Genomic DNA, 26,652 nt, shown 5'->3' with positions numbered 1-26,652 from the left:
AAGAATTTTTGTTTTCCTCTCTCTCCTTCTTCCATTGGTCTATTCAATTTCCCCCAATCAACTGCAATGAAACCTTCCTGCTACTGTGATTATACCACAGAGGTTTACCACAAATGATTGTGATGTCACAGAAGTCACCATTATGACTTGACTGCAGGATCAAGAAATAGGCTGAATAGTGAAAAGGATTGCTTAAACCCAAATCTTACACCTTGGGGTTAAGAAGCATGGCAAAGAGAATTACAAATCATATGAAAATGTAATCTGATCCATGTCCAAATATTGCAGGAGACATTATGAAGTTAAATTCTCTTTCATAATTAGAGTTCTAAAAGATGCTAGTAGGTGACTAATGTAACTGTACAAATGATATTCCTAGCAAACTGTTTTAAAGCAAATATCTGCACCTAATTCAACTACTGCATGAACGACTCTCCAGATTCCATACAGCTCTGGATAAAATATATCTACTTTTAAGAAGACGTGAAGTTACAGCGCTCTGAAGACAGATCACAGACAGACTTCAGAAATAAAATTGCTAGTATTAGCACATTAAAAAAGGCAACTTAAAACTGTTGCAGAAATCTTGCAACTTCTTTAACAGATCAGAAAACTAATTAGATGTACTATGAGATATGCTCATATAAGCGAAACATTTGTCTATTTCTATTATTAAGATAAACCATGTTCAATTTAACACGCTTAACAATGGGGAAAAACAATTTCAATTCTTACCTCAGGATGGAACTGCTGTTCAGTACGAGAATGGCAATACTGACAGTTATCCCCATTTTCACACTTAGAAGGTTCACCCCACTCATCTGCATGTTTTACACTGGGGCAAGGAGTAGACCTGGAAAAAATGAAATCCAAAAATGTATTTGCACTAATTCCCCAGCAGCAAACTCAAATATTTTCCCATTAAGTCCAAAGTAGCATCTCAGCTGCTGAAGCCCACTGTTTCCACTTCTGCAACAGCAGCTTATCACCAGAGCCAGACTTTGGGGCCAGCAATATTTTGGGAGCTCTTTGGGCAAATGCTATTTTGGTCAAAGGATGCTTACTCCTGGGGAATTCTGCCCCCCTTGCCCAGAGACCTGCACCCCTCCTCCCCACAACCTAGCTGCAAGGCCAACCCTTTCCTAAATACCGCCACCCCACCCCAGCCCATACACCCAACTCCTACCCTCAGAGCCCAGGGATCCAGCAGGAGAAACAGCCCGATGCTTGGTCCCAGGCTTGCACAGAGTTTCCTGCGCACCGCCCTCTCCTTCCCTCAGGGCATGCAGGGAACTACAGCTGCCAGGAATCCTCTGGCTCTCTCCCCCTCCCCACCACAGCATCTTCTATAAGCGAGCTGGGCTCTGCTGGGTCCAGCAACCCCTAGTGGCAGCCAGCAGCACTGCAGCCCATTTCTGCGCAGGTAAGGAAATTATGTGCAAAAAACATTAATTTCTGCAAAATTCAATTTCTCTTATGTTTTGTGATGGTTACTTACAATCATGAGATTGTTAGGCCAATCCCATCAATACTGCACTACTGAACTGAGGGTACAGAAACTGAAAAACTACATTTCTCAGGCCACCAATTCATACTAAAAGTCAAATGTCAGTATGTTTTTTACCAAAGTTTGGTTATGAAAGTATTGCCTGAGGAAAGGAATTTGTAGCAGGAGGAATCAGCTAAATCTAGAAGTTATCAGCAGTCCTTTTGTCTATTAACAGCAGCTGAAGGAGGAACAATTGAGATTCTGAAGGAGGTGCGAGGAGATGCAGAAACTGTTTCACCTCCTCTCAGGGAAGACTGATGTTTTAGTCACATTATAATTACTTTCCTAATCAGGGCTGTCCGATCATTCTGAAGTTTGTTTCCTATAGTTTTATGGGGCTTGTCACAAAAATCTAATACTGTTAAACTAGGTATATTCAGTTGCACTGTTAGTGTAATCCAAAAAAATAAGTCCCCTAATAACTGTTCTATTGATTCATGGGGATAGACCCATAGTTAGGAAAGCATATTCTTAGTATTTATTTATGCACCTGTATTTGAATTTTCTGGGATTCCGTCTTCTATCTCGGCTGTTGTGATAATGGGGACATGCATAACCCTGGCGGCAGAGTCTAGGGGGTTTGGTGCATTGTTCTGTCTTGTAGCCAGCTAATACAAAATTAGTATCTGTAAACAGATTAACAAATTTCAAATATATGTTAACACTTTACCTTTCATTTACAATACCTTTAATGAATCCAGGTACCAATAAAATCCTTGAAAGCAATAAAGTTTCATTTTTCTTTTATATAAAAATCACACATTACTAACGCTAAGATTTTATCATGGTTATTTTTAGTAAAAGTCACAGACAGATCTTGAACAATAAACAAAAATTCATGGAGTCCGTGACCTGTCCCTGACTTTACTAAAAATAACCGCAGGTGGGGCTAAGGAGGAGGGAGGAATAGAGTCTCATGGGGAATGTGGGGGGCTCCAGCCAGGCCAACATCCCTACCATGGAGGGAGGCACAGTCCTGGCTCCAGTGGCCCCAGCAGGGGGCGCAGCCTTCCCCCTCTAGACCCTCCCCCTAGAGCTGGCTGCAGCTTCAGGACAGGGATGTGCGGCCCTGGCTGCAGCCCCCACCACAGCCCTGGGAAGTCATGAGAGGGGCACATAGCAGTTGAGGCCTGGGCTGGAACCAGGACCCTGCAGCAGAAGCAGAAGACATCATGGAGGTCTGGTAAAGTCACAGAATCCGTGACTGCTGTGACCTCTCTGACTAAATTACAGCCTTACACCTCACCATTCCCAAACAATTAGGATGAGACCTAGATTTTATTGTTATTAGGTAGTCTGACTAAAGCTTTATCATTTTTATATTGAATACAAATTTTACCATCACAATAAGCACAAATAAAATACTAGCAGAATCCTAACACAACACAAAATGTCCAGAAGCTCTCAATGTAAGTAATTTTTATTTTTTCCCAGTATTCTTCATACAGTCTCAGAAATGTTAAAAGCAAAATAAAAATAAGCTCTTCAATATTAAACATTTGAAAATACATTATTCATGGCCTCTCCATTCCAATGCATCTGGCAACTTCGCTGTTATCATTTATATCCCTTTCAAAATCCCATTTCTTCCATTAGGCCCACAAATGCTAAGCTACATCAATACAATTCAATCACATCCTTAATATATAAAGTATTTTTCCAAAGTAATTTTCCACCCAACAGTGATTATTTTTAAAAATGAAAGAAAAAAATGGTTCAGCTATTTTCAGTTTCAAAGAGCGGGGGAACAGTACATTTTTGCCATTACAAAAAACAGTTGCAATAGCTCTACTGTTCTCAGTGGATGGTGGCAGAAATATAAAATCTGGTAGACACGTTTTTGTCTTTTTTGCTCTTCATACAACAAAAACAATGTGAATAAACCACCCAGACAGAGATGGGCCCCAAATAACCATGTTTGCTAAATACATATAAACATGCCAACCTATCTACATACATACATACATACATGTTGCTGTGACTGGTTTCTGGCAGCTTCTAAAACACAGAACATAGTGAGCACCATAAAGGACAAAAACTATATAAAGGGACACTACTTTATTCCTGTACACTAAAACATAATCCCTAGGACACAGATGTGCTTTTTGGTCATCTGGTTATAGTCCCTTTAGATCTGGATGAATTTTTGGACATGTCCATTGGCTTTTGTTTTACAACAATGTGAAGGTTTTTACTACATTTGTTAGACTAATGACTTCCCAACATCTATTAGATTTAGACTGTAAACACCCATGTAGCATGGAGAAGGAAGCTACCTGACTCAAATTTAGAAAGGACCAGAGCTGGACCAGGATGAGGGCGGGAGGAGGTCATTACTCACTTTTACCATTAAAAAAACAAGGAAGTTCAATCCAAAATAACTTTGACATGTAACATTACATTTGAGAATTTAAATTTATTAAGAGTCAGGGTATTCAAAGTTACAGCTCCACAGCAACTTATGTACATGCAGAATTCTGAGTTATTTTAAAATACTGCTAAGGCAAATGCTTCATATCTACTAAAAGGTCAAAGTTATGGTTACCGTGGAAATTCTCCTGTATTATATTACTTGTACTGAATATTATAAGCTTTAATTTAAAAAAGGAAAATTATGACTTCTTAGTTATACTGCCAAGCAAACTTAGTATCAAACCCTATTTGTCACAACTTCCTCCCTTCCTCGCCACCAAGATTCTTCTCCAAGAAGCTATCTGAAAAACAAAGCTGAGAATCCACTTTGCAGTAGATGCATCCTCTTTGGAACACAGAAGCACAGGAATTACCACAATGGATCATAAAGCCCTAGTCTCCTCCAGGAAGACCCTACAGACAGCTTCCTGCTAGCTGCTGCTTTCCCTGGAGACCACCTCTAGTTTCCGGACTCCCACCTGCCCCTTACCTGACTGTCTCTCACACTCTGTCCATCTAGGGCCAAGCACTCTCTAAACTTTTAATTGTTTTTAATACCTCTTGGAACTATGGAGAATTAACAGAGCATTTGGATGAAAAACAACACTATATGTTTCACCAATATTTTAAAAGGATAAACAAAAGGACCCAGATAACTACAGACCACTTTGTCTGTTATCAATCCTGGGCAAATTTATGGAAAGACTGAATTGGGATGCAATCAGTGAAGAATTAAGTGATGGCATCATAATTAACATCTATCACCACTGTTTTATGAAAAATAGGTCTTCTCAAACAAGTTTCACATCACTTTCTGATGAGATCACATCTCTGATGAATAAGATACTTAATATAATGGACATAATATACTTAGACTTCCATAAGACGTTTGACATGGCCCAGTATGCCACTCTGATAAAAAAAATCAGCACTATACCAATATCAATGTAACCCTTATTAAATGGAGTAAAAACTGGGTTAACTGATGGATTTCAAAATGTAATTGTAAATGGGGAATTATCATCCCATGGGGATGTATCTAGTGGAATTATACAGAAAACTGGTTTTGGACCAGTGCTATTCAGTATCTTCATTAATGATTAGGAATGAAATATAAAATTTTACTGGTAAAATTTGAAGATGACACAAAAATTGGTATAATACGGTTTTAGAATAGAAGGGATAAGGTTAGTTTAGCCATGTGTTTTGCAGCTTCTGCAAAACATAGGTGGTTAACAAATGTAATAAGAGCTTGAAAATAATAGGTTCAAAAGTTAGAAGGAATGTCTAGCAAAACAAGTGTTGAGAGGATGCTGAATTTGGAAAGTGGCTAATGACATAAAAGAAGGTTATTAGGAACGAGGCCTCTAAAATTATAGGACATGGTAACAAATCAGTTCTACCGAACAAAAAAGCAGCGTGTTGTGATAAACTGATAGCTACCTTTAACACACCCATGTTATCTTAGAATATGGACATGTGTAACAAGATAAAATGCCAGGTACAACTAGCTTTAAGATCCATACATTTAAAATAATCTGAAAGAAAGAGGTATAACTGCCATATCTGGTTTTACCCAAGGCCAGGAAAAGGGTAATAAGAACATAAGAATGGCCATATTGGGTCAGACCAAAGATCCATCTAGCCCAGTATCCTGTCTTCTGACAGTGGCCAATGACAGGTGCCAAAGAGGGAATGAACAGAACAGGTAATCATCAAGTGATCCATCCCCTGTTGCCCATTCCCAGCTTCTGGCAAAGAGAGGCTAGATACACCATCCCTGCCAATCCTGGCTAATAGCCACTGATGGACCTATCTTCCATGAATTTATCTAGTTCTTTCTTGAACCCTGTTAGAGTGTTGGCCTTCACAACATTCTCTGGCAAAGAGTTCCCCAGGATGACTGTGCATGGTCTGAAGAAATACTTCCTTTTGTTTGTTTTAAACCTGCTGCCTATTAGTTTCATTTGGTGACCCCTAGTTCCTGTGTTATAAAAAGGAGTAAATAACAACACTTCCTTATTTACTTTTTCCACACGAGTCATGATTTTACCCAGCCCCAAAGTGGTCAAAACCTGGTTTCCAGATAAGATGATGACTTTTTGTTTTGATTTGTTGCACTGTATAAAAGAATCAGGCTTGAGAGGAGTATTTATCAGATCTCATCTGATCATGATGCAGCAAGCAGTATGAAAGGGTTATCTCCTTTCCTAAGTACTCTGATCAAATGCTTATGAATGTCTGTTATTATGTGGATGCAGGAATTGTTTATTGCTTAAACAACTGTATAAATACCATTTGGCCTTTACATTTAATAAAGGAATTCATGGTTGAGCTGATGTCATAGTGATATATTTTATACTAATTCTATAACAGTAATTCCAACAATTGGTGAAATGGTAAATGATGGTAGGGACTAGTCAGTTATACAGAATTATATGGATCATGTAGTAATGCAGACTCCTTTGAAAAAACATGCATTAAATACAGCCGAATGCAAGGTCATACATCTAAGAATAAAAAATTTAGGTCACATAAGGAGCAGTACTGTATCCTGGAATGCTGTGATGCTGAAAAAGACTTAGAGGCCACAGTAGATATCCAAACTGAACATGAGTAATGCTGCGAGTCTTTCACAGAGGTCACAGAAATCACGGATTCCGTGACTTTCCAGGACCTCCGTAATTTCCACAGCTGCAGCAGCTGACCCCAGGGCCGCCCAAGTAGCTGGGGCAGCCCTGGGGCAACTGGGCCCGGGGGCTGCCCCAGAGCAGCAGCCCAGAAGCAGCAGTGACGCCTTGGGCTGCCCTCTGCCCGGAGGAGCAGCAGTGTCCGCTGGAGCACCCCTCCCCATCCCTAGCACCTAAGATTTAGTTAGGGGTATTTTTAGTAAAAGTCACAGACAAGTCACTAGCCATGATTTTTTGGTTATTGCCCATGACCTGTCCATGACTTTTACTAAAAATATCCGTGACTAAATCGTAGCCTTAAACATGAGCTCTCAGTGTGATGCTGTAACTAAGAGGTTAAACATCATCCTTGAATGTATAATCAGGGGAATATCAAGTTAGGAATATTAATCAATCATGCTTAACCTCTGTTACCATGGTGAGACAATTACTGGAATACTGTATTCACTTCTGGTGTCCTCACTTCAAAAAGCATGTGGAACAATGGGGAAGGGCTCAGAAAAAAGAGTTACGAGAACAATTCAAGATCTGAAAAATTGTGCTTTACAGTGAAAGATGAAAGACAATTTATTTTCTGCACTTCATAACTAGTATTTATGAATATACATTTTTGACAGTAGACAGCTCTTTAATATACGGTAAAAAGGAAAAACATGATCCACTAATGGAAGCTGAAGCTAACCACATTCAAACTAGAAATAATGCTCAAATTTTTTAACAGTGAGCATAATTAAGCACTGCAACAATTTACCAAAGGATGTGGTAGATTCTCCATCATCTGAAGACTTTAAAATCAAGACTAGATATCTTTCTAAAAGATATCTACAGTTCAGCTAGATATTACAGGCTAAATGCAGAAATTACTAGGTGAAGTTCTTTGGCCTGTATTATTCAGGGATCAGGCTAGACAATCAATGGTACCTTCTGGCCTTAAAATCTGTTCATCTAGTCCAATATTCTCTCTCCAACAATGGCCGGCACTGGATGCTTCACAGGAAGGTGAAGGAACCCCTGCAGCAGACAAGGTGTGGGGTAATCTTCCCCTATTAGGTGTCATCAAAACTCAAAGAGTTAGAGATTAGTTTAGTTTAAACCCTGGAGCATGAGGTTTAATATACCTTTGAAACACTGTGCTAGCAACAATTAACAACAACTTTGGATATTCCTGTTAATCATATAAATGTACAGGCCCCACAATTCTCTGAAGTGAAGACTGATCCAAAGAAGTCATTTAGCCTCTAAGCAACATTCTTATCTTCCTTAATTGCTCCCTTTAGCTCTTGGTGATCCAGGAGACTAATTATTTTGCAGGTTCCTGCTTCTGATATACTTAAAATAACCCCTTGTTTGTTCTACACACTTACCTATTTGTTCTTCAAAATCCATTTTAGACCTTCTAATTTCCTCTTATATATCGCTTGCTGTAATTTATATTCCTGTTTATTGATTTCACTAGGATTAAGTTTTCAAATTTTGAAGTATTATGTTTGGCTTCTCGAACCTTGCCACTCTGCTACAGCGGTTTACACCTTGTCTTCCTGGCTCCCCTTTTATCCAATGGGCATGCCTTCTGAGACTATTATTATTTTGTTTTAAGTAGCAACCATGCCACTTTGCTTTACGTTTGACTTTAGGGTCTTTTTGACTAACCACCTCATTGTATTGAGATCTCCCTTTCCAAGGTTTAACGTCACTTAGTCACTTTTTGGTACATTTCTCCCAACAAAAATCTTGAAAATTATGTTGTGGTCAGCATTACTTTAGTAGCTTAGCTACTGTTATTTTCTGAATCAACTCCTGAGTGTTACTTATTTGAAAACAGCCACTCCTCTTGTGTGCTCTGAAACAATCAGAGTACAGAGAAATTTTTTCTCTCAGCTTCGTCCCGTTTTACTATTTCGTCTGTTTATATGCAGGTAGTTCAAGTCTACTCTATTCTAACTAGTTATTTGGTCCCAATGCTATAGTATCTAAGCACTTCACAGTCAATGTATTTATCATCACAACTGCCCTAAAGGGAGCACTGTTATCTTCATTTACAAATCAGGAACTGAGATAAAGAGAGACTAAGTGACTTGCCAAAGGTGTCTCCGGGAGTTTGTGGGTGGAGCAGTGAACTAAATCCATAGACTCAGACTCTAGGACTGGAAGGGACCTCGAGAGGTCATCCAGTCCAGTCCCCTGCCCTCATGGCAGGACCAAATACTGTCTAGACCATCCCTAATAGACATTTATCTAACTTACTCTTAAATATCTCCAGAGATGGAGATTCCACAACTTCCCTAGGCAATCTATTCCAGTGTTTAACTACCCTGACAGTTAGGAACTTTTTCCTAATGTCCAACCTAAATCTCCCTTGCTGCAGTTTAAGCCCATTGCTTCTTTTTCTATCATTGGAGGCTAAGGTGAACAAGTTTTCTCCCTCCTCCTGATGACACCCTTTTAGATACCTGAAAACTGCTATCATGTCCCCTCTCAGTCTTCTCTTTTCCAAACTAAACAAACCCAATTCCTTCAGCCTTCCTTCATAGGTCATGTTCTCAAGACCTTTAATCATTCTCGTTGCTCTTCTCTGGACCCTCTCCAATTTCTCCACATCTTTCTTGAAATGCGGTGCCCAGAACTGGACACAATACTCCAGTTGAGGCCTAACCAGCGCAGAGTAAAGCGGAAGAATGATTTCTCGTGTTTTGTTTACAACATACCTGTTAATGCATCCCAGAATCACATTTGCTTTTTTTTGCAACAGTATCACACTGTTGACTCATATTAAGCTTGTGGTCTACTATGATCCCTAGATCTCTTTCTGCCATACTCCTTCCTAGACAGTCTCTTCCCATTCTGTATGTGTGAAACTGATTGTTCCTTCCTAAGTGGAGCACTTTGTATTTATCTTTATTGAACTTCATCCTGTTTACCTCAGCCCATTTCTCCAATTTGTCCAGATCATTTTGAATTTTGACCCTGTCCTCCAAAGCAATTGCAATCCCTCCCAGTTTGGTATCATCTGCAAACTTAATAAGCGTACTTTCTATGCCAACATCTAAATCGTTGATGAAGATATTGAACAGAGCCGGTCCCAAAACAGACCCATGTGGAACCCCACTTGTTATACCTTTCCAGCTGGATTGGGAGCCATTAATAACTACTCTCTGAGTACGGTTATCCAGCCAGTTATGCACCCACCTTATAGTAGCCCCATCTAAATTGTACTTTCCTAGTTTATCTATAAGAATATCATGCGAGATCGTATCAAATGCCTTACCTAAAGTCTAGGTATATCACATCCACCGCTTCTCCCTTATCCACAAGGCTCGTTATCCTATCAAAGAATGCTATCAGATTAGTTTGACACGATTTGTTCTTTACAAATCCATGCTGGCTATTCCCTATCACCTTACCACCTTCCAAGTGTTTGCAGATGATTTCTTTAATTCTAGAAAATCCCATGATAGCACCCTGATCTCTGGACCTCCTTCTCTCTCCACTTATTTTGTTAGATTTTGCTGCCTGTGATCTCACTGAACATAGTGTGCTCAACTTCCTTTTCTTGATAAAGAGGCTTATAGTAAAGCTCTACTAATATAGTTACTTTCTTATAACTTGGGATTCATATTCCTTATAGACTCAACTGTGTGGTCCTCTCCACTCAGCATCTTCTTCTTGCCCAATTTTATAGAATTCTTTAGAACAGAGACAGGCACCCTATGGCACACGTGAGATGATTTTCAGTGGCATTCACACTGCCTGGGTCCTGGCCACCAGTCCAGGGGGCTCTGCATTTTAATTAAATTTTAAATGAAGCTTCTTAAACATTTTTAAAACCTTATTTACTTTACATACAACAATAGTTTAGTTATAGATTATAGACTTACAGAAAGAGACCTTCTAAAAACGTTAACATGTATTACTGGCACGTGAAACCTTATATTAGAGTGAATAAATGAAGATTCAGCACACCACTTCTGAAAAGTTGCCGACCTCTGCTTTAGATACTCACTACTTCCCTCATCTTTCTTTCCTGTATAATTGTCTTCCCCTTTCATAGTGTAAATATTACAAATCTACCTAAAACAAAGAAACAAAAAACTTTACTCTTGAAGACTTGAGGTATTGCAGCAGTTTGTGTTCTGTCGGTTGCAAAGTAGCATTTGGGTACAACCACTAATGTTCTGCTGATTTTAAAAATTCATGGCTATGTAACAAATGAAGCCAGTACTGAAAATCACAACCAGACTAAAAGCTTAAAGAAAACGAGAGCAATTGGGCTTATTTTAAGTGACCTGTCAAATTACTAAATTTACAGTAATATTAGATTTTAAAGAACTCACTCAAAGCCTAAAACAGGTAACATTTGTTTGTTTTGTTTGTTTATCAATCAAGTTAAGCAAAAGATGTGTCTTTAAAAGTTGACTAAAAACAAAAATCAAAAGAAGATTCAGGTGACATCAGTATCATTTGGCACAAGATAGTTGTCTTACTGACTTTAAAACAGGAAAACATGTATCAATTGCCTCAAAATAGCCACAGTTGTACTGAGTGAATGAAAAAAGGTTTGGTACAAAAGAAATACTTGCAATAGACAGGAATTTCCAATATGCAATTTGAATATAAATGGGCTTGACTGCATGATCAAACATCCATATTATTGTGTACACACACACACACACACACACACTCACTCTCTCTCTCTCCTTGATTCAAACTAACTTTTGAAACTTCTCCAATAAAAGTCCAAACAGGTCTAGACAGATATAGAAACAGTGATGAGAAGACAAAATATAGAACATTACCCAGCCACCTCGGATCCTCATTAAGAATTTTTTCAATCATTGCTTGGCTAGCTAAAATTCCTGGCTGTAGGTCAGGGATGTTTTCTCCACCTCCTAGCTGCCCATTCTGTAAGGCTTCCTGTGCCTGAAGTTCCCTGAAATGGAGAATAGAAGACAATTTTACCATACTGTGTATCTCCATTAAACTTCCCAATTGTGGATGAAATCCTGGCTTAATTGAAGTTAGCAGGAGTTTTGCCATGGACTTCATGAGTCTAGATTCCATGCCAAGCCTCACAAAGCCTTATTTGAAAAACTCAAATTGTCTTGCCTTGGCATTGTTACATGGACTGATGCTGGTGAAAGCATCACAACAAAGGATAATTATATATGTTAACAAAGGGACAGGCACAAGGCAGAAAGCCATAATAACTGGTGTGAGGTACAGCTGCATCTAACATCTTAATCTGATAAAGAGGACTGTCAACAACACACTAAATAAATTAAAAAGATGGCAGAAATACAAATACAGCATAAATAAGAGATCATTTTAGACAAAAATAAGCTAATATAATGTGGCAAAACAAAGATTTTCAATGGCAGAAATTTGGAAACCTACAGTGATAATGAATGGCAAGGCTGATACAACTTTCTGATGGGATATTGCAGTTAAAAGTTAACATGCTTTGTGGCCCTTATATCGACACATCATATCTTGGACAGGAAAAAATGTAATTCCTTTCTCTACCATTTCTATGACACCCTACCTATTATTATTTGTACTCTGGTAGCGAATGGGGCGCCCAATCATGGGTCAGGGTCCCCAGTGTACAAGTACAAAAAAAGCCCTGTTCTAATGTGCTTACAGATTTACAATTTTTATTTCTGCGCACCTCACCAAAAAGAATTACGTTTATCGTTCTCTACAGTATATTTGGAAGGAATCCCTGGGGGAGCAATAAAACTTACTAAGCCAGAAGAAGCAGCACATAAAATGTAAATACAGATATTAAATGCCCTTTTAAATAGGCATTCAGTCACATAACAGTTTTCACATACTGGATATGAAGGGTATGCACAACAACAAAGAAGGAAGAAAAGTTACTCACCTATAAGCGGAGCTTACTTATATTATCAGTAAGCATCTCCATTCTCATGGAAGGTGCAGTCACATTCCATCAAGCCCAGACCACTGCAGAAACTTGTACCATTAAGGCACAGCTCAGATTTCTTCTAGAGCAGTGGAATATCCCAGGCAGGGTCACATCAGGAGGAAATGTCATCCCACATATTCTCAGTTCTCCCCACGTGAATCTTAAGAGACTCCAGCTACAAGTAACTAGCTATTTTCTCCTTCAAGTATCATTGTTATACATCATAGAAATCACAGAAATGTAGGACTGGAAGGGACCTCAATAGGTCATCTAGTGCAGTCCCCTGCACTGAGGCAGGGCTAAGTTTATCTAGGCCAGCCCAGACAGGTGTTTGTCTAATCTGTTCTTTAAAACCACCAATGATGGAGATTCCACAACCTGCCTAGGTAATTTGTTCCAGTGCTTAACTACCTTTAGGAAGTTTTTCATAATGTCTAACCCAAATCTCCCTTGCTACAATTTAAGCCCATTATTTCTTGTCTTCAGTGGCTAAGGAGAACAATTTAATCACTGTTCTCTTTGTAACAACCTTTTAGGTACTTGAAGACTTACGTTATTCCTAAGTCTTCTCTTCTCCAGACTAAATAAACCCAATTTTTAAAATATTGCCACATACATCACATTTTCTAGACCTTTAATTGTTTTTGTTGCTCTCCTCTGGACCTTCTCCAATTTGTCCATATCTTTTCTGATGTGCTGCCCAGAACTGGACGCAGTACTCCAGACGAGGCCTTATTAATGCTGAATAGAGTAGAAGAATTACTTCTCATGTTTTGCTTACAACACACCTGCTAATTCATCCAAGAACACTATTAGCAAGTTTGGGACATTCATCTTGGTTGAGAGCAATAACAAACCGTTGGAGAGGTGGAAATGACTCACTGTATAGATTGTAAACTGAACATCAGATATTGAGACAAGGTCAAGAGATAATCCTGCATAAAGGTAGGAACTGGCAGCTCTATATATTTCTACAACTGGCACATTCCAAAGCAATGCCTTCAAGCCATCTTGGATCTAATAAATGCACTCTGACATCTTCAGGGACTGGATCTCATGGCATGTTTCTATAGAGGTTTGATCTGCTTTGAAAGGTGTTGTGGAAACAGTTTGGATCCTAACTATCACTATAAACTACAAATCTAGTATATTTTACGGAATAATTTTGTTCTTTTAAGGCCATAGTCAAGGTCCTTCATAGCATCTATTATATTTAAATTGACCTCCCTTTATACTAAAAGAGTTTGGGGAAGAGAAGTAAACTGAGGATGTGATTCAGATGAAAATCAAAGGCCATTTTAACAATTAATTTGGGATGAAGATGTCCTCCTCATCTTCTTCCCTTTGTCTCTCCTCTGTTTATACTGGTAAATCTTCAGGGTTTGAACTTTCTCATTACTTGTTCATAGTACAATAATGCCTCAATCTTGATCAGAGACTCTAGGTGCTCTTGTAACAAATAATAAAAATAATCAAAGGCTGTATAACAAATAACACAGGAGCAGCCGTGTTAGTCTGCATCCACAAAAACAAGGAGTCCGGTGGTACCTTAATGATTTATTTGGGCATAAAATTTCGTGGGTAAAAAAACCCCACTTCTTCAGATACAACAATTAAAGCCTGGAACTTGCTTACTTTTTTGGCTAATGTTATCACCACAAGGCCCATCAGCACTAGACAAGCCACAGAAGTAATTCTCTCCCAGAGTCTCATTTGGAGACGATGGGTACGTCTACACTACGGGATTATTCCGATTTTACATAAACCGGTTTTGTAAGACAGATTGTATAAAGTCGAGTGCACGCGGCCACACTATGCACATTAATTCGGTGGTGTGCGTCCATGGGCAGAGGCTAGCGTCGATTTCCGGAGCGTTGCACTGTGGGTAGCTATTTCGTAGCTATCCCATAGTTCCCACAGTCTCCCCCACCCCTTGGAATTCTGGGTTGAGATCCCAGTGCCTGATGGGTCAAAAATCATTGTCGCGGGTGGTTCTGGGTAAATGTCATCACTCATTCCTTCCTCTGGGAAAGCAACGGCAGACAATCATTTCGCGCCCATTTTCCCTGGATTGCCCTGGCAGATGCCATAGGACGGCAACCATGGAGCCCGTTCAGCTTTTTTTTTTTTATACTGTCACCATATGTCTACCTGATGCCGCTGACAGAGGCGATACTGCAGCGCTACACAGCAGCATTCACCTGCTTTTGCATGATAGCAGAGACGGTTATCAGTCATTCTGTACCACCTGCTGCCATTGTAAACTGGCAATGAGATGATGGCTATCTGTCGTTCTGTACTGTCTGCTGCTATCATAGGTGCCCCTGGCTGAGGTCGGCCGGGGGTGCAAAGGTAAAAATGGGAATGACTCCCCGAGTCAATCCCTCCTTTATGCTATCTAAAAATAGAGTCAGTCCTGCCTAGAATATGGGGCAAGTGTACTAGAGAACCAGTGTATCAGGGAGCACAGCTGCTCCATGTCAGATCCCGCAGAAATGACGAGCTGCATGCCATTCATGGGGGTTGCCCCTGCAACAACCCCACCCATTGCTTCCCTCCTCCCCAACCTTCCTGGGCTACCGTGGCAGTGTCCCCCCCATTTGTGTCATGAAGTTATAAAGAATGCGGGAATAAGAAACAGTGACTTGTTAGTGAGATAAAATGAGGGGGAGGCAGCCTCCCGCTGCTATGACAGTCCAGGCAGGACATTAAGCGATGCGGGGAAGAGGAGCCCAACATCCCGCTGCTATGATAGTCCAGGCAGTATAGAATCGTTTCTTTACACAAGAAAGGGACGGGGCTGATGGAGCTCAGCCCCCAGTTGCTATGATAAGGACAGTTACCAGCCGTTCCGTACCATGTACTGGGAATGACCGGGAATCATTCCTATTTTTACCCAGGCGCCCCCGGCCAGCCTCACCTGAGGCCAGCCAGGAGCACTCACGAGCTGATGACAAGGACGGCTAGCAGTCCTACTGCACCATCTGCCACCGGGGAGGGGAGAGGAGCAGATACTGCTCTTCACTGCCGCAGCATCGGATCTACCAGCAGCATTCAGTAGACATAGGGTGACATTGAAAGAAGTCAAGAAACGATTTCTTTCCCTTTTCTTTCATGTGGGGGGGAGGGAGTAAGTTGTCGAGCTATACCCTGAACCACACCGGAAAATGTGTTTGAACCTACAGGCACTGGGAGCTCAGCCAAGAATGTAAATATTTTTCGGAGACTGCTGTGGACTGTGGGATAGTTGGAGTCCTCAGTACCCCTCCCTCTCTTCATGAGCATCCATTCTTTGGCTTTCCATTACGCTTGTCACGCAGCACAGTGTAGCCTGGAGATTTTTTTCAAATGCTTTGGCATTTCGTCTTCTGTAATGGAGCTCCAATAGAACAGATTTGTCTCCCCATACAGCGATCAGATCCAGTATCTTCCGTACGGTCCATGCTGGAGCTCTTTTTGGATTTGGGACTGCAAACAGGAAATGAAATTCAAAAGTTCGCAGGGCTTTTCCTGTTTACCTGGTCACTGCATCCGAGTTCAGACTGCTGTCCAGAGCAGTCACAGTGGTGTACTGTGGGATACCACCCGGAGGCCAATACCGTCGATTTGCGGCCACACTAACTCTAATCCAATATGGTAATACCGATTTTAGCGCTACTCTTCTCGTTGGGGAGGAGTACAGAAAGCGATTCAAAGAGCCCTTTATATCGATATAAAGGGCCTCGTAGTGTGGACGGGTACAGCGTTAAATCGGCTTAACGCTGCTAAAATCGGTTTAAACGTGTAGTGTAGTCCAGGCCTATGAGAGCTTTGTTAGGACGAAGTTAAGATCCTACAAATATACCAGTTCATGCACAGCTAGAAAAATATTAGCTAAGGCCACTTAGAAACATTCTTGACTATAGGGCATACAAACACAGAGGTTAAAAGATAGGAAACAAAGGGTAGGGATAAAAGGTCAGTTTTCATAATGGAGAGTGGTAAATAAATAGTGGTGTCTCCCATGGGTCTGTACTGGGATCAGTACCGCTCAACATATTCATAAATGATCTGGAAAAAGGGGTAAACAGTGAGGTGGCAACATTTACAGATCATACAAAACTACTCAAGATAATTAAGAGCAAAGCAGACTGCGAAGAGTTACAAAGGGGTCTCTCAAAACTGGGTGACTAGGCAACAAAATAGTAAATTCAAACAAAATTCAATGTTGATAAATGCAAAATAATGCACACTGGAAAACATAATCCCAACTATACATATAAAATTATGGGGGTCTAAATTAGCTGTTACCACTCAAGAGATCTTGGAGTCATTCTGGATAGTTCTCCAAAAGCATTCACTTAATGTGCAGCAGCAGTTAAAAAACCTAACGTAAGGTAGGGAATCATTCAGAAAAGGATAGATAGTAAGACAGAAAATATCATATTGCCTTTATATAAATCCCTGGTACGCCCACATATTGGAACATGATATGGAACATGATATGCTGCCATCACTGAAAATTTAATTTTAAGGGAACTTATTGTGTCTCAAGAAGTTTGGAATCTCACTATGTGTCCTCAGAGGTCTGGGACTGGCAATGAGACCGGAATCAATGTTTCTGTGTGCTTCCCATGAAAAAAAATCTTCTCTCTGGCTGCAGAGGATATTCTAGACAACATTTTCCATCTCTGCAAAATCATCTCCCAGGCCCTCCTGAGAAAGGTTGGTCTCCACAATCAGATGATCTATGCCAACAAGTGTAGAGACTTTGGACCTGAGTAAAGTATATGACCTTGATATTGAGACAGAAAATCTGGAAGAGGTATAAGTGGTTTTGCTGCCAGACCCTTGAGTTCAGAAAAACAAAACTGAGACCCAAATTCCTGGCAATATTTGGGACATGTATTGTATGATTTTCTGACCACCTTTGGGAAACCCCGGGTAATAGAGGACACTAAATTCATATTTACTCCAGTTCAGTAGGAAGCCACATGTCATGAAGCCAGAACTCAGCCCTGCTCTGGAGCAAAACTGAAAGCACTTGGGCCTAGATTTTTATAGGTAGTAAGGCATTGCTGCGCTCCGCATTGCAATGCCTAATTTATGAGCCTACACTTCACTTTCAAAAGTAATTTAGGCACTCAGGGGCCTAAATCCCATTAACTGACAATAGAATTTTGCTTTGTAAGTGCCTAATTCCCCTCTGAAAGTGAAATGTAGAGCAGCAACGCCTAAATATCTTTAAAAAAAGTCTGGACCTTGGTGTTGCTGCACCCATCTATATCTCAGTCATCATTTTTCAGTGACTCAGGTCTATGACCTAGGTAAAAACAACGAGAAGTCCTTGTGGCACCTTAGAGACTAACTAATTTATTTGAGCATAAGCTTTCGTGGGCTAAAACCCACTTCATCAGATGCATGGAGTGAAAAGTAATACAGTAAGCAGTATATATATATTACAGCACATGAAAAAATGGGAGTTGCCTTACCAAGTGTGTGTGTGGGGGGGGGTGTCAGTGCTAATGAGCCCAATTCAATTAAGGTGGAAGTGGCTTTCATCCAGATCGCATTACATGAGCCACTTTCTACAGCCAAGCTCTAAGATACAACTGCATTTGCTCCAGTCCCTCAAACAGAGACAAACACCGACAGGATCTCTATCAAGCATTCTTAAAACTACAATACCCACCTGGTGAAATGAAGAAACAGATTGACAGAGCCAGAAGAGTACCCAGAAGTCACCTACTACAAGACAGGCTCAACAAAGAAAGTAACAGATCGCCACTAGCCATCATTGACAGCCCCCAATTAAAACCTCTCCAGTCCATCATCAAGGATCTACAACCTATCCTGAAGGACAATCCCTCACTCTCACAGATCTTGGGAGACAGGCCAGTTCTCACTTACAGACAGCCCCCCCACCTGAAGCAACCACACAACAAAAACACTAACCCAGGAACCAATCCCTGCAACAAACCTTGTTGCCAACTCTGTCCGCATATCTATTCAAGGGACACCATCATAGGACCTAACCATATCAGTCACACCATTAGGGGCTTGTTCACCTGCACATCTACCGATGAGATATATGCCATCATGTGCCAACAATGCTGCTCTGCCACACACATTGGTCAAACCGGACAGCTCTACACAAAAGAATAAAAGGACATAAATCAGAGATCAAGAATTGTAACATTCAAAAACCAGTAGGAGAGCACTTCAATCTCCCTTGACACTCAATAACAGACTTAAAAGTGGCAATTCTTCAATAACTAAAATTCAAAAACAGACTTCAGTGAAAAACTGCACAAATGGAATTAATTTGCAAACTGGACACCATCAAATTAGGCCTGAATAAAGACTGGCAGTGGATGGGTGACTACAAAAAGTAATTTTCCCTCTGCTGATACACCTTCTTGTCAACTGTTGAGAATAGGCCACTTCCACCTTAAATGAATTGGCCTCGTTAGCACTGGCCCCCCACTTGGTAAGGCAACTCCTATCTTTTCATGTGCTGTAATATATATACTGCTTACTGTATTTTTCACTCCATGCATCTGATGAAGTGTGTTTTAGCCCAAGAAAGCTTATGCCCAAATAAATTTGTTAGTCTCTAAGGTGCCACAAGGACTCCTTGTTGTTTTTGCTGATACAGACTAACACAGCTACCACTATGATCCAGGAGTTATCTTTGATTCTATCCTCTCTTCAGACCCACACCTCCATTTCTAATTCGTGCTGTTTCTTCCTACGCAACTTCTATAAAAATCAGATCTTTCCTCTCAGTCCACACAGACAAAACTCATCTCTCATCTTAACTATTTCAGCTTCCTGTTTCTGGCCTTGATGAACTCAATCTTGTCCCTGGCAGGCATATTGAACACACTGCTGCTACAAGATCATCATCTTTTCTTAATGCACTGATTACATCATCCTTCTCTTTGCATCCATCCACTAGCTCCCTGTCCTCCATCCCAAAACCAAGTTTCTTGTCTTTACCTTTAAAGGCTCTTTATACCTTAGATATGCCCTGCCTATCAACTCTAATATATTACCATCCACTCACTAGGACGGATCAGTTTAAATTTCGTTGGTACTTCTTAGTTATTTTCTTAAAGAAAGGCTGCTTCTCACTGGTTGGGGACATTTAAAACATGTTGATTTGCAACTAAATATAGCCTTTACACCAAATTTGATGCTTCTTTTTGCTAACCAGGAGAATATATTATATTTATACACATTTAAGGAATTATATTGTTTAATCACTTGATGATTACCTGTTCTGTTCATTCCCTCTGAGGCATCTGGCATTGGTCACTGTCAGAAGACAGAATACTGGGCTAAATGGATCTTTGGTCTGACCCAGAATGGCTGTTCATATGTTCTTAATTTACATTTTTCCAGATTCTTAATTTATATATTTTTCATTATGTTAGAAAATGGAGAATGATGCATTTCTTATTTACTAAATGATTAAATTTTGCACTTGTGATTTGTATCAAAAACTCTATTTGGAAGGAAATTCAAATTCAATTCAAAATAAAAAATCACAGCAGTTAAAAAAAAATTAAATTAAACTATCCTACATGTGCTGGATATATGAGAGGAAAATATTATCAAAAATGTATTAAAGTATGTTTTGTATTTAAAACTAATTGATTAATTAAACAAAGAGAATTATATGTAGTTAGTAAATGGAGCTCATTGTTTCTGGTTACTATGTCCTTCAAGATTTTGGAACTAATAGCTCTCATCCTCTCACACCTAATTTTTATTCAGAGATTAGAAGAGAGAAACAAGATTTCCTGCTTTTTCAACTCCCAATTGGTTTCTTAACTTTGAATGAACTTGCCGAATAAACTGAAATGAAGAAAACATTATTGCTGCACCTGCAGAAGAGGTAACTGCTGTCAAAAGCTGATTTAGCACTTCAACAAATGCTGGTTCCAGGTGCTTAGCCAGTGACTTTCACCAGTTAGGCAGTTTGACTTTCTTTAAAACTTGGCAGCAAACATGTACGTACTGCTTAAGATTTTTCTATTTATGTGATTTAATCGATTATAAGAAAGTCAGGCCTTAACATAAATTGACAATTTCAAACACAATTTTAAATATTTTTTAATAACCCTGTATTTTATTTAAAATAGAAAATCTGATTTTTTTAATTTACGAAATACATATAATTTGTATCCACCCTGCCACACACATCTCCATTTTATCTAATATGTCAGCTTTTACACCCATTAGTACAATTTCCCCTCAAGCACCTCTGGTGCTTTCTCCCATTCCATATCTTATATATGGGAGAAGCACCACATAAAAATCCATAAAGCTACCACATCTTTTCAGAAGTGATGTCTACAAAACACCCAACAACAGCTGGACAGCTAGCATTCTGGGCAACTGCTTATTGCTCTAAATATGATCATTTCAACACTACTTTGTCTCTCTCTTCCCCATTTGTCGTTGTATCCACCTGTTGTCACTTCTCATATGCTAAGATTGTCAACTCTTTAGGGCAGGGACCCTCTTTCATATTACATGTTACGGTCTAGTAAAATGGGGCCTTGATGGCACTTCCACACTACCACTATCCTCATTGAGGAAGAGGCAGAAAATTTCACCACCTCAGGAGAGCAATTTGGCCACTGAGTCTTTCAACGTACATTCATCTCCCAACTCTTTATACATCCCCACAAATCCATATCCCACACATTCTCCAACTTCCACTCATTGCCTCCAGCTACTCCAACCCCAACCCGGCTCCTAACAACATTCCTACTCTCCTACCCCTACGCCCTTCCCAGTCATCACCTCATCCCAATAGTTTTTCCTCTTCAAAACCTCATATTATCCCCATTTCCCTCCACCCTCCAAAATGCCTATTCCAAGAGAGAGCAGCTCCCACGATGCCATCATTTCCTGATCCTGGCTCTCCCTGAGACCTGAATCTTGCTCTGTGACACTGCCTCTATAGCTGCTCTCCTCTTACACTCCCTCTCTCACACTCCCCAGCCTGAATCAGTCCCAAAGTAACATACTGGAGTGGCAGGCTTCTTCTCTCCCATTCCTCCCACTTCCAACTCATCCCCATTCACATACTCCTCCTTTTTGAACAAACACTCCACTCAACTCTTTTCTCCTCTCCCTTTCCATGTATCTGTCATCAACTTCCCATCTATCCCTTCACATCTGGTCCTTATACAACTTTCAATCATCAATATTAAGGATTTTTGTTCTCAGACCACTCCTCCGTATCCTCTTTTTCCTTCTCCTCCACTGATATGATTGTTGTTAACTCCTTCCACCCTGCATTCGCCACCACCTTTGATTCCTCTTCCCCTCTCTCACACTGCAAGGTTCACCCTGCCAACCCCTACCTCTGGCACTCCCCCTTACACACACACACACACACACACACACACACACACACTCTGCTTCTGTTTCTAAACTCATGGGAGTTTATTGTTAAAGTCCCATGCCTATGCTGACTCCTCCATTACAAATTCATTTTTATTTACCTTTCCCTTCTTTCTGAATAAGCAGCAACATTATTCCTCCACTCTCAATTATTTCCACACTCACAGTACCAGCTGCCTATTTACCATTTGTCACTTCCTCTAAAAACCCTCTCCCCTCCTGCCAGGATCCTGCCAACTTCTTCAATAAAAAAAATCCCAAGAACTTGATGTGACCTCTACCCTCTCTCCCTTACCTCTTCCTTCCTCCATTACCTGCTCACACACCTCTTCCTCTATCACAAAGGCAGACTGCTTCCTTGCTTTCATCCTCTACACCTTCCATTCAATCTATTAATCCTATCTCCTCCCATTTCTTGACCTCCACAACTCACCCTTGCCGTCACTCATCTCCTCCTCAATACAAGCATATATTAGGTTATGTTCTTTGCAGGGTAGGTTGCATTATTTGGCCTCTTTGTGCAAATGAACTGTGACAGTCTTTATTTAATTACATATCACATACTATGTTTTCCACAGGACTCCTGCCTCATTCAGCGCACAGGATAGACTATGAATGAGACAGCACTTTGGTTAATGAGACTATTGTCTACAGTAATGATACTTCATCAGCAGAAGACAAGAGAAGATGTGACAGGAACAAAGCAGGGACCCACAGGAAAACAAAAGAGGCTCTTGTAGTTAATACAGTAATAATAATAAATACTAATAATAGGAACTATACCAATCTTCTAGAACTGGAAGGGACCTTGAAAGGTCATCAAGTCCAGCCCCCTGCCTTCAATAGCAGGACCAAGTACTGATTTTTGCCCCAGATCCCTAAGTGGCCCCCTCAAGGATTGAACTCACAACCCTGGGTTTAGCAGGCCAATGCTCAAACCACTGAGTTATCCCTCCCCCAATTTAGCCACAGATTTACTATATGACATTAGGAGTCACTTAAACCAAAAGGTGGCCAACTAGTTATATGTTCTCCATTTTCTAGGTGCATAATTTGAAACACTTTAGGCCTGAGTTTCAGAAGTGCTGAGCATTCATAACTCCAGCTAAAGCTGGAGGAAGATGCAGGTGCTCAGTATCAAATCATAGGGCATCTCAAGTTGGAAATCCAATGAATGAAGCATTTAGCAGTCATTTTTGTGAATTTGGCTTAAATATCTCTGTGCTTCAGTTCTCCATCCATAAAACTAGAATAATAATGCTTCTCTACACACACCAGAGAGGTTTTGTGAAGTAAATTCTTTAATGTCCGAGAGACACTCAGGTACCACAGGGATGATCACAATATAAAACATCACAAGGAAATGGAATATACTTCACTCATTATGAGGTTTGGTATACTGAAAATAAGGCATAGCACCACAGAGTGAATAAGGAGGGTAAAAAAAAATACTGAACTGCTGTCTCACTCATGAAGAGCCACCTATCCTGCACACTGAACAAGGCAGGAATCCTATCGAAAAAATAGTATGTGACAGATAACACTGGTCTACAATTTTTGAGAAGTCGTCAGCTTGAGAGATAAAATGTGATATTTATTATGTATTTTGATGTGCTGAATTCAAATATGACAATTAAAACAACTGATTGGCTACTGTTTCTAAGATATTTAAGTTTTTACATTTTATGTATGTCTATGTATATTGTGTAGATAGTAGAGTTTTAATCATAAATTGTAAATCTAAGTCTTTTCATGTGTTTATGGTTACTTTACATGATAATATTTCACCTGTCCTGTTTATGTAACACTTTAAAAATCAGCAAAAGGGTTATACAAATAAAATTGATTATGAAACAAAAGACAAAAAACTATTATGTACATAGTTTAGTCCTATTCAGTGTCTACTCGGCGCTTCTTGGCTTGTCTCTTGTATTCATTAAATGGAGCATCTCTTGTCACTGTCCAGCAATAGTCTGCAAACATTGATGGGCTCCATTTGCCCTGATAGCCTGCCAGGAGATTCCACTGCTGTAGTTTGGAGCCCAACAGCTCTGCCTTACTCTTGGGTAGTTCCAAATCCCTGACAAGGTCATTCAGTTCACCTTGCGTTATGAAGTGTGGTTCAGAGGAGGAGGATGGGAGAAAATGTGGGTTCTGTGACATTGATGGTTCAGGACCAGAAGTTTCATCCTCTTCCTCGTCTGACTCAAGTGAGAAGGATTCTGGTGCATCAGCAACCGGCAGTCCTTCTCCGTGGGGTACTGGGCGTATAGCTGATGGAATGTTTGGATAATGCACAGTCCACTTTTTCTTCTTTGACACGCCTTTCCCAACTGGAGGCACCATGCAGAAGTAACAATTGCTGGTACGATCTGTTGGCTCTCTCCAAATCATTGGCACTGCAAAAGGCATAGATTTCCTTTTCCTGTTCAACCACTGGCGAAGATTTGTTGCACAAGTGTTGCGGCATATGTGTGGGGCCCACCTCTTGTCCTGATCTCCAATTTTGCAGCCAAAATAAAGGCGATAGGCTCTCTTAACCATAGTGGTTATACTGCGCTTTTGTGATGCAAAAGTCACTTCACCACAAACATAGCAGAAGTTATCTGCACTCTTCACACAAGTACGAGGCATCTCTGCTCACTTTGGCTAAACAGAAATGTGTCCCTTTGCAAAATCAAACGCTGACAAATAAGAGAGCACAACACTGTATGATTTCTAGAGCTGATACAGGGCAATTTGTTCAGCAGAGTGATGTAAGCTTTGTTATGATTGCATCATCCATGACTTCTAGGAATAACATGATACAATTCATATCATGTATGATGCAATACCAGCTTCAGATTGCATCATTCATTGTTTTGCCTAAAAAGCAAGTACTGTCCAAACCCAGTCAAAGATTTATTCATAGATCCAGTCAAAGATGTATTTTAGTCATTTCTGATTTAAATTGAGATCCCTTCCCTTTATAACTCACTTATCCTCCGCCATTCCCAAGTCAAGGGTCGTATATACTGAGCCAATAGCATATCTTGAAAACTAGAGCCAATCAACAATTTTAAGCATCATTTTCATTCTCAGTGACCCAGAATTAGTAAAGTTGGACTACATTTATTTCAGAAGCATTTTGGCTGTAGAGTAGTGTAATTGAAACAGTATGTGATCATGCAGAGATGCAAGGAATTCTGTGGTAAGGTGGGAATTAAAGGTCATGTTAAATGACTATGAAATTATTCAATAAGCTTTAATGTTACAGAAATAATTCTGGGAACAATTCAGCAGCAGAGCAGTGAGCCTGAAGCTTTAGGCAGGAAACAAGGAATAACACAAGGGATGGATTGCAGAAGGTAGTGGCTGCCATTAAAGGCTCTTAAATCCTGCAGGAGCAGAGCTCCATCCATACAGAGCTCAGAAGGCTTGGCTAGCAATCATCATTTCCTATAAGAATCCTACTGTTTATCCCAAGCCAGTGCATCATCGCCTTCCTCTCGTCCCCTAGTATTTCAAAAGCTGGTTCACAGTCACAAATAATGCGCATCCTCCTTGTTATCCTGAATCACAAAGCATCACCCTTTGGCTGCCACCTAATCTCACCTTTAAAAGGCAGCAACAGAGACCACTGACATCTCACTTATTGGGGAAGGGGAAAAGGGACAACAACAAAAAAGTCAAAAATCCCAAATAAACAAACAATGTAAAAAGGAGGCAAAATATAACGAACACAAGATGAGGAGCTGAAAGATAGCATCAAAATAACCATTTTGTGAATTTAAGCAGCACAAGCAGATCTACACAGCATCAAGGCAAAAAGGTAAAATATCCCGCCTTGTACACTCAAGTGCATTACATGTAGAGTCCTTCATATGTGGATTCGTTACTGTTGCTCTAAAAATGTTAATATTTTAATTTCCCATTGTTTTTACATTTGCAATCTTAACATTGCATTAATATAGGTTTTTGCATTTACAGTAATAATGTCAGAAAGTTAATTATACATTTGATTGCAAAGTTAATTGTATTTGGAGACAGAAAAGTTTAATGTCTACATACTGGAATGTTATAGGACAATGGTCTCCTGATAATGAGGACTGAAAGTTAAAAATAAAAAAAGATACCTTATATCATATACTGGTGGTCTAAGGTCATGAGGCCCATGAGCAAAGGCACAGTGGAGTCCATTCTTCACACAATGGCCACGAGCATCTGTTTCATGAATACATGTTCCAGTCTTGTAATATCTGAGATGATATTTTCTTTCTGTATCCCCTGTTGTTCGATGCAGATAAGGACAACTACATAATAGAAGGAAACAATTATGGAGCACCACTGCGCAGTGCTTAGAGGATTGTGTTTAAACTCCTAACCAAACATTTTGCTGTCCCTTTCCTTCTTATAACTTACTGGTAACATTTTGGGAATGCAATTCAGACCAGAGAGAAGTTATCTCACCCCCTGCCTTGTAACTCTGGGTGCCTTAAATGCTCTGCTGCGATGGCTCACAGACCAGACACCAGCAGCCAGTAGACAAACATGTAGTTCCCTGAGCATATGCGTACTGTGCAGTCTTGGGTCAGTTCTCTGACCCCAATAGCTCCACACTGTCTCCACCAGCCTTAGTTACTACTTGCAGAGTGACTCCCAACACACACTCAGTCCTGAACGTCTTCAAAACC

The 26,652-nt window shown here is 40.1% G+C and overlaps 1 protein-coding gene across 8 annotated transcripts in view; it reads right to left on the bottom strand.

Annotated features, from left to right (window-relative positions):
• The window catches only part of UNKL (unk like zinc finger), a 132,367-nt gene that overhangs the window by 94,739 nt on the left and 10,976 nt on the right, over positions 1-26,652 (bottom strand). For all 8 annotated transcript variants that reach the window (XM_030577747.1, XM_030577748.1, XM_030577749.1 and 5 more), the window contains exons 3-6: positions 26,095-26,271; positions 11,445-11,578; positions 2,040-2,175; positions 736-853 (exon numbers count right to left, since the gene is read on the bottom strand). In XM_030577747.1, the coding sequence (XP_030433607.1) occupies positions 736-853; positions 2,040-2,175; positions 11,445-11,578; positions 26,095-26,271 (565 nt within the window). The remainder of the gene's footprint in view (positions 1-735; positions 854-2,039; positions 2,176-11,444; positions 11,579-26,094; positions 26,272-26,652) is intronic.

Source organism: Gopherus evgoodei, chromosome 10, assembly GCF_007399415.2.
Source record: "Gopherus evgoodei ecotype Sinaloan lineage chromosome 10, rGopEvg1_v1.p, whole genome shotgun sequence".
NCBI lineage: Eukaryota > Metazoa > Chordata > Testudines > Testudinidae > Gopherus > Gopherus evgoodei.
This window is presented reverse-complemented; position numbering and strand designations above follow the sequence as displayed.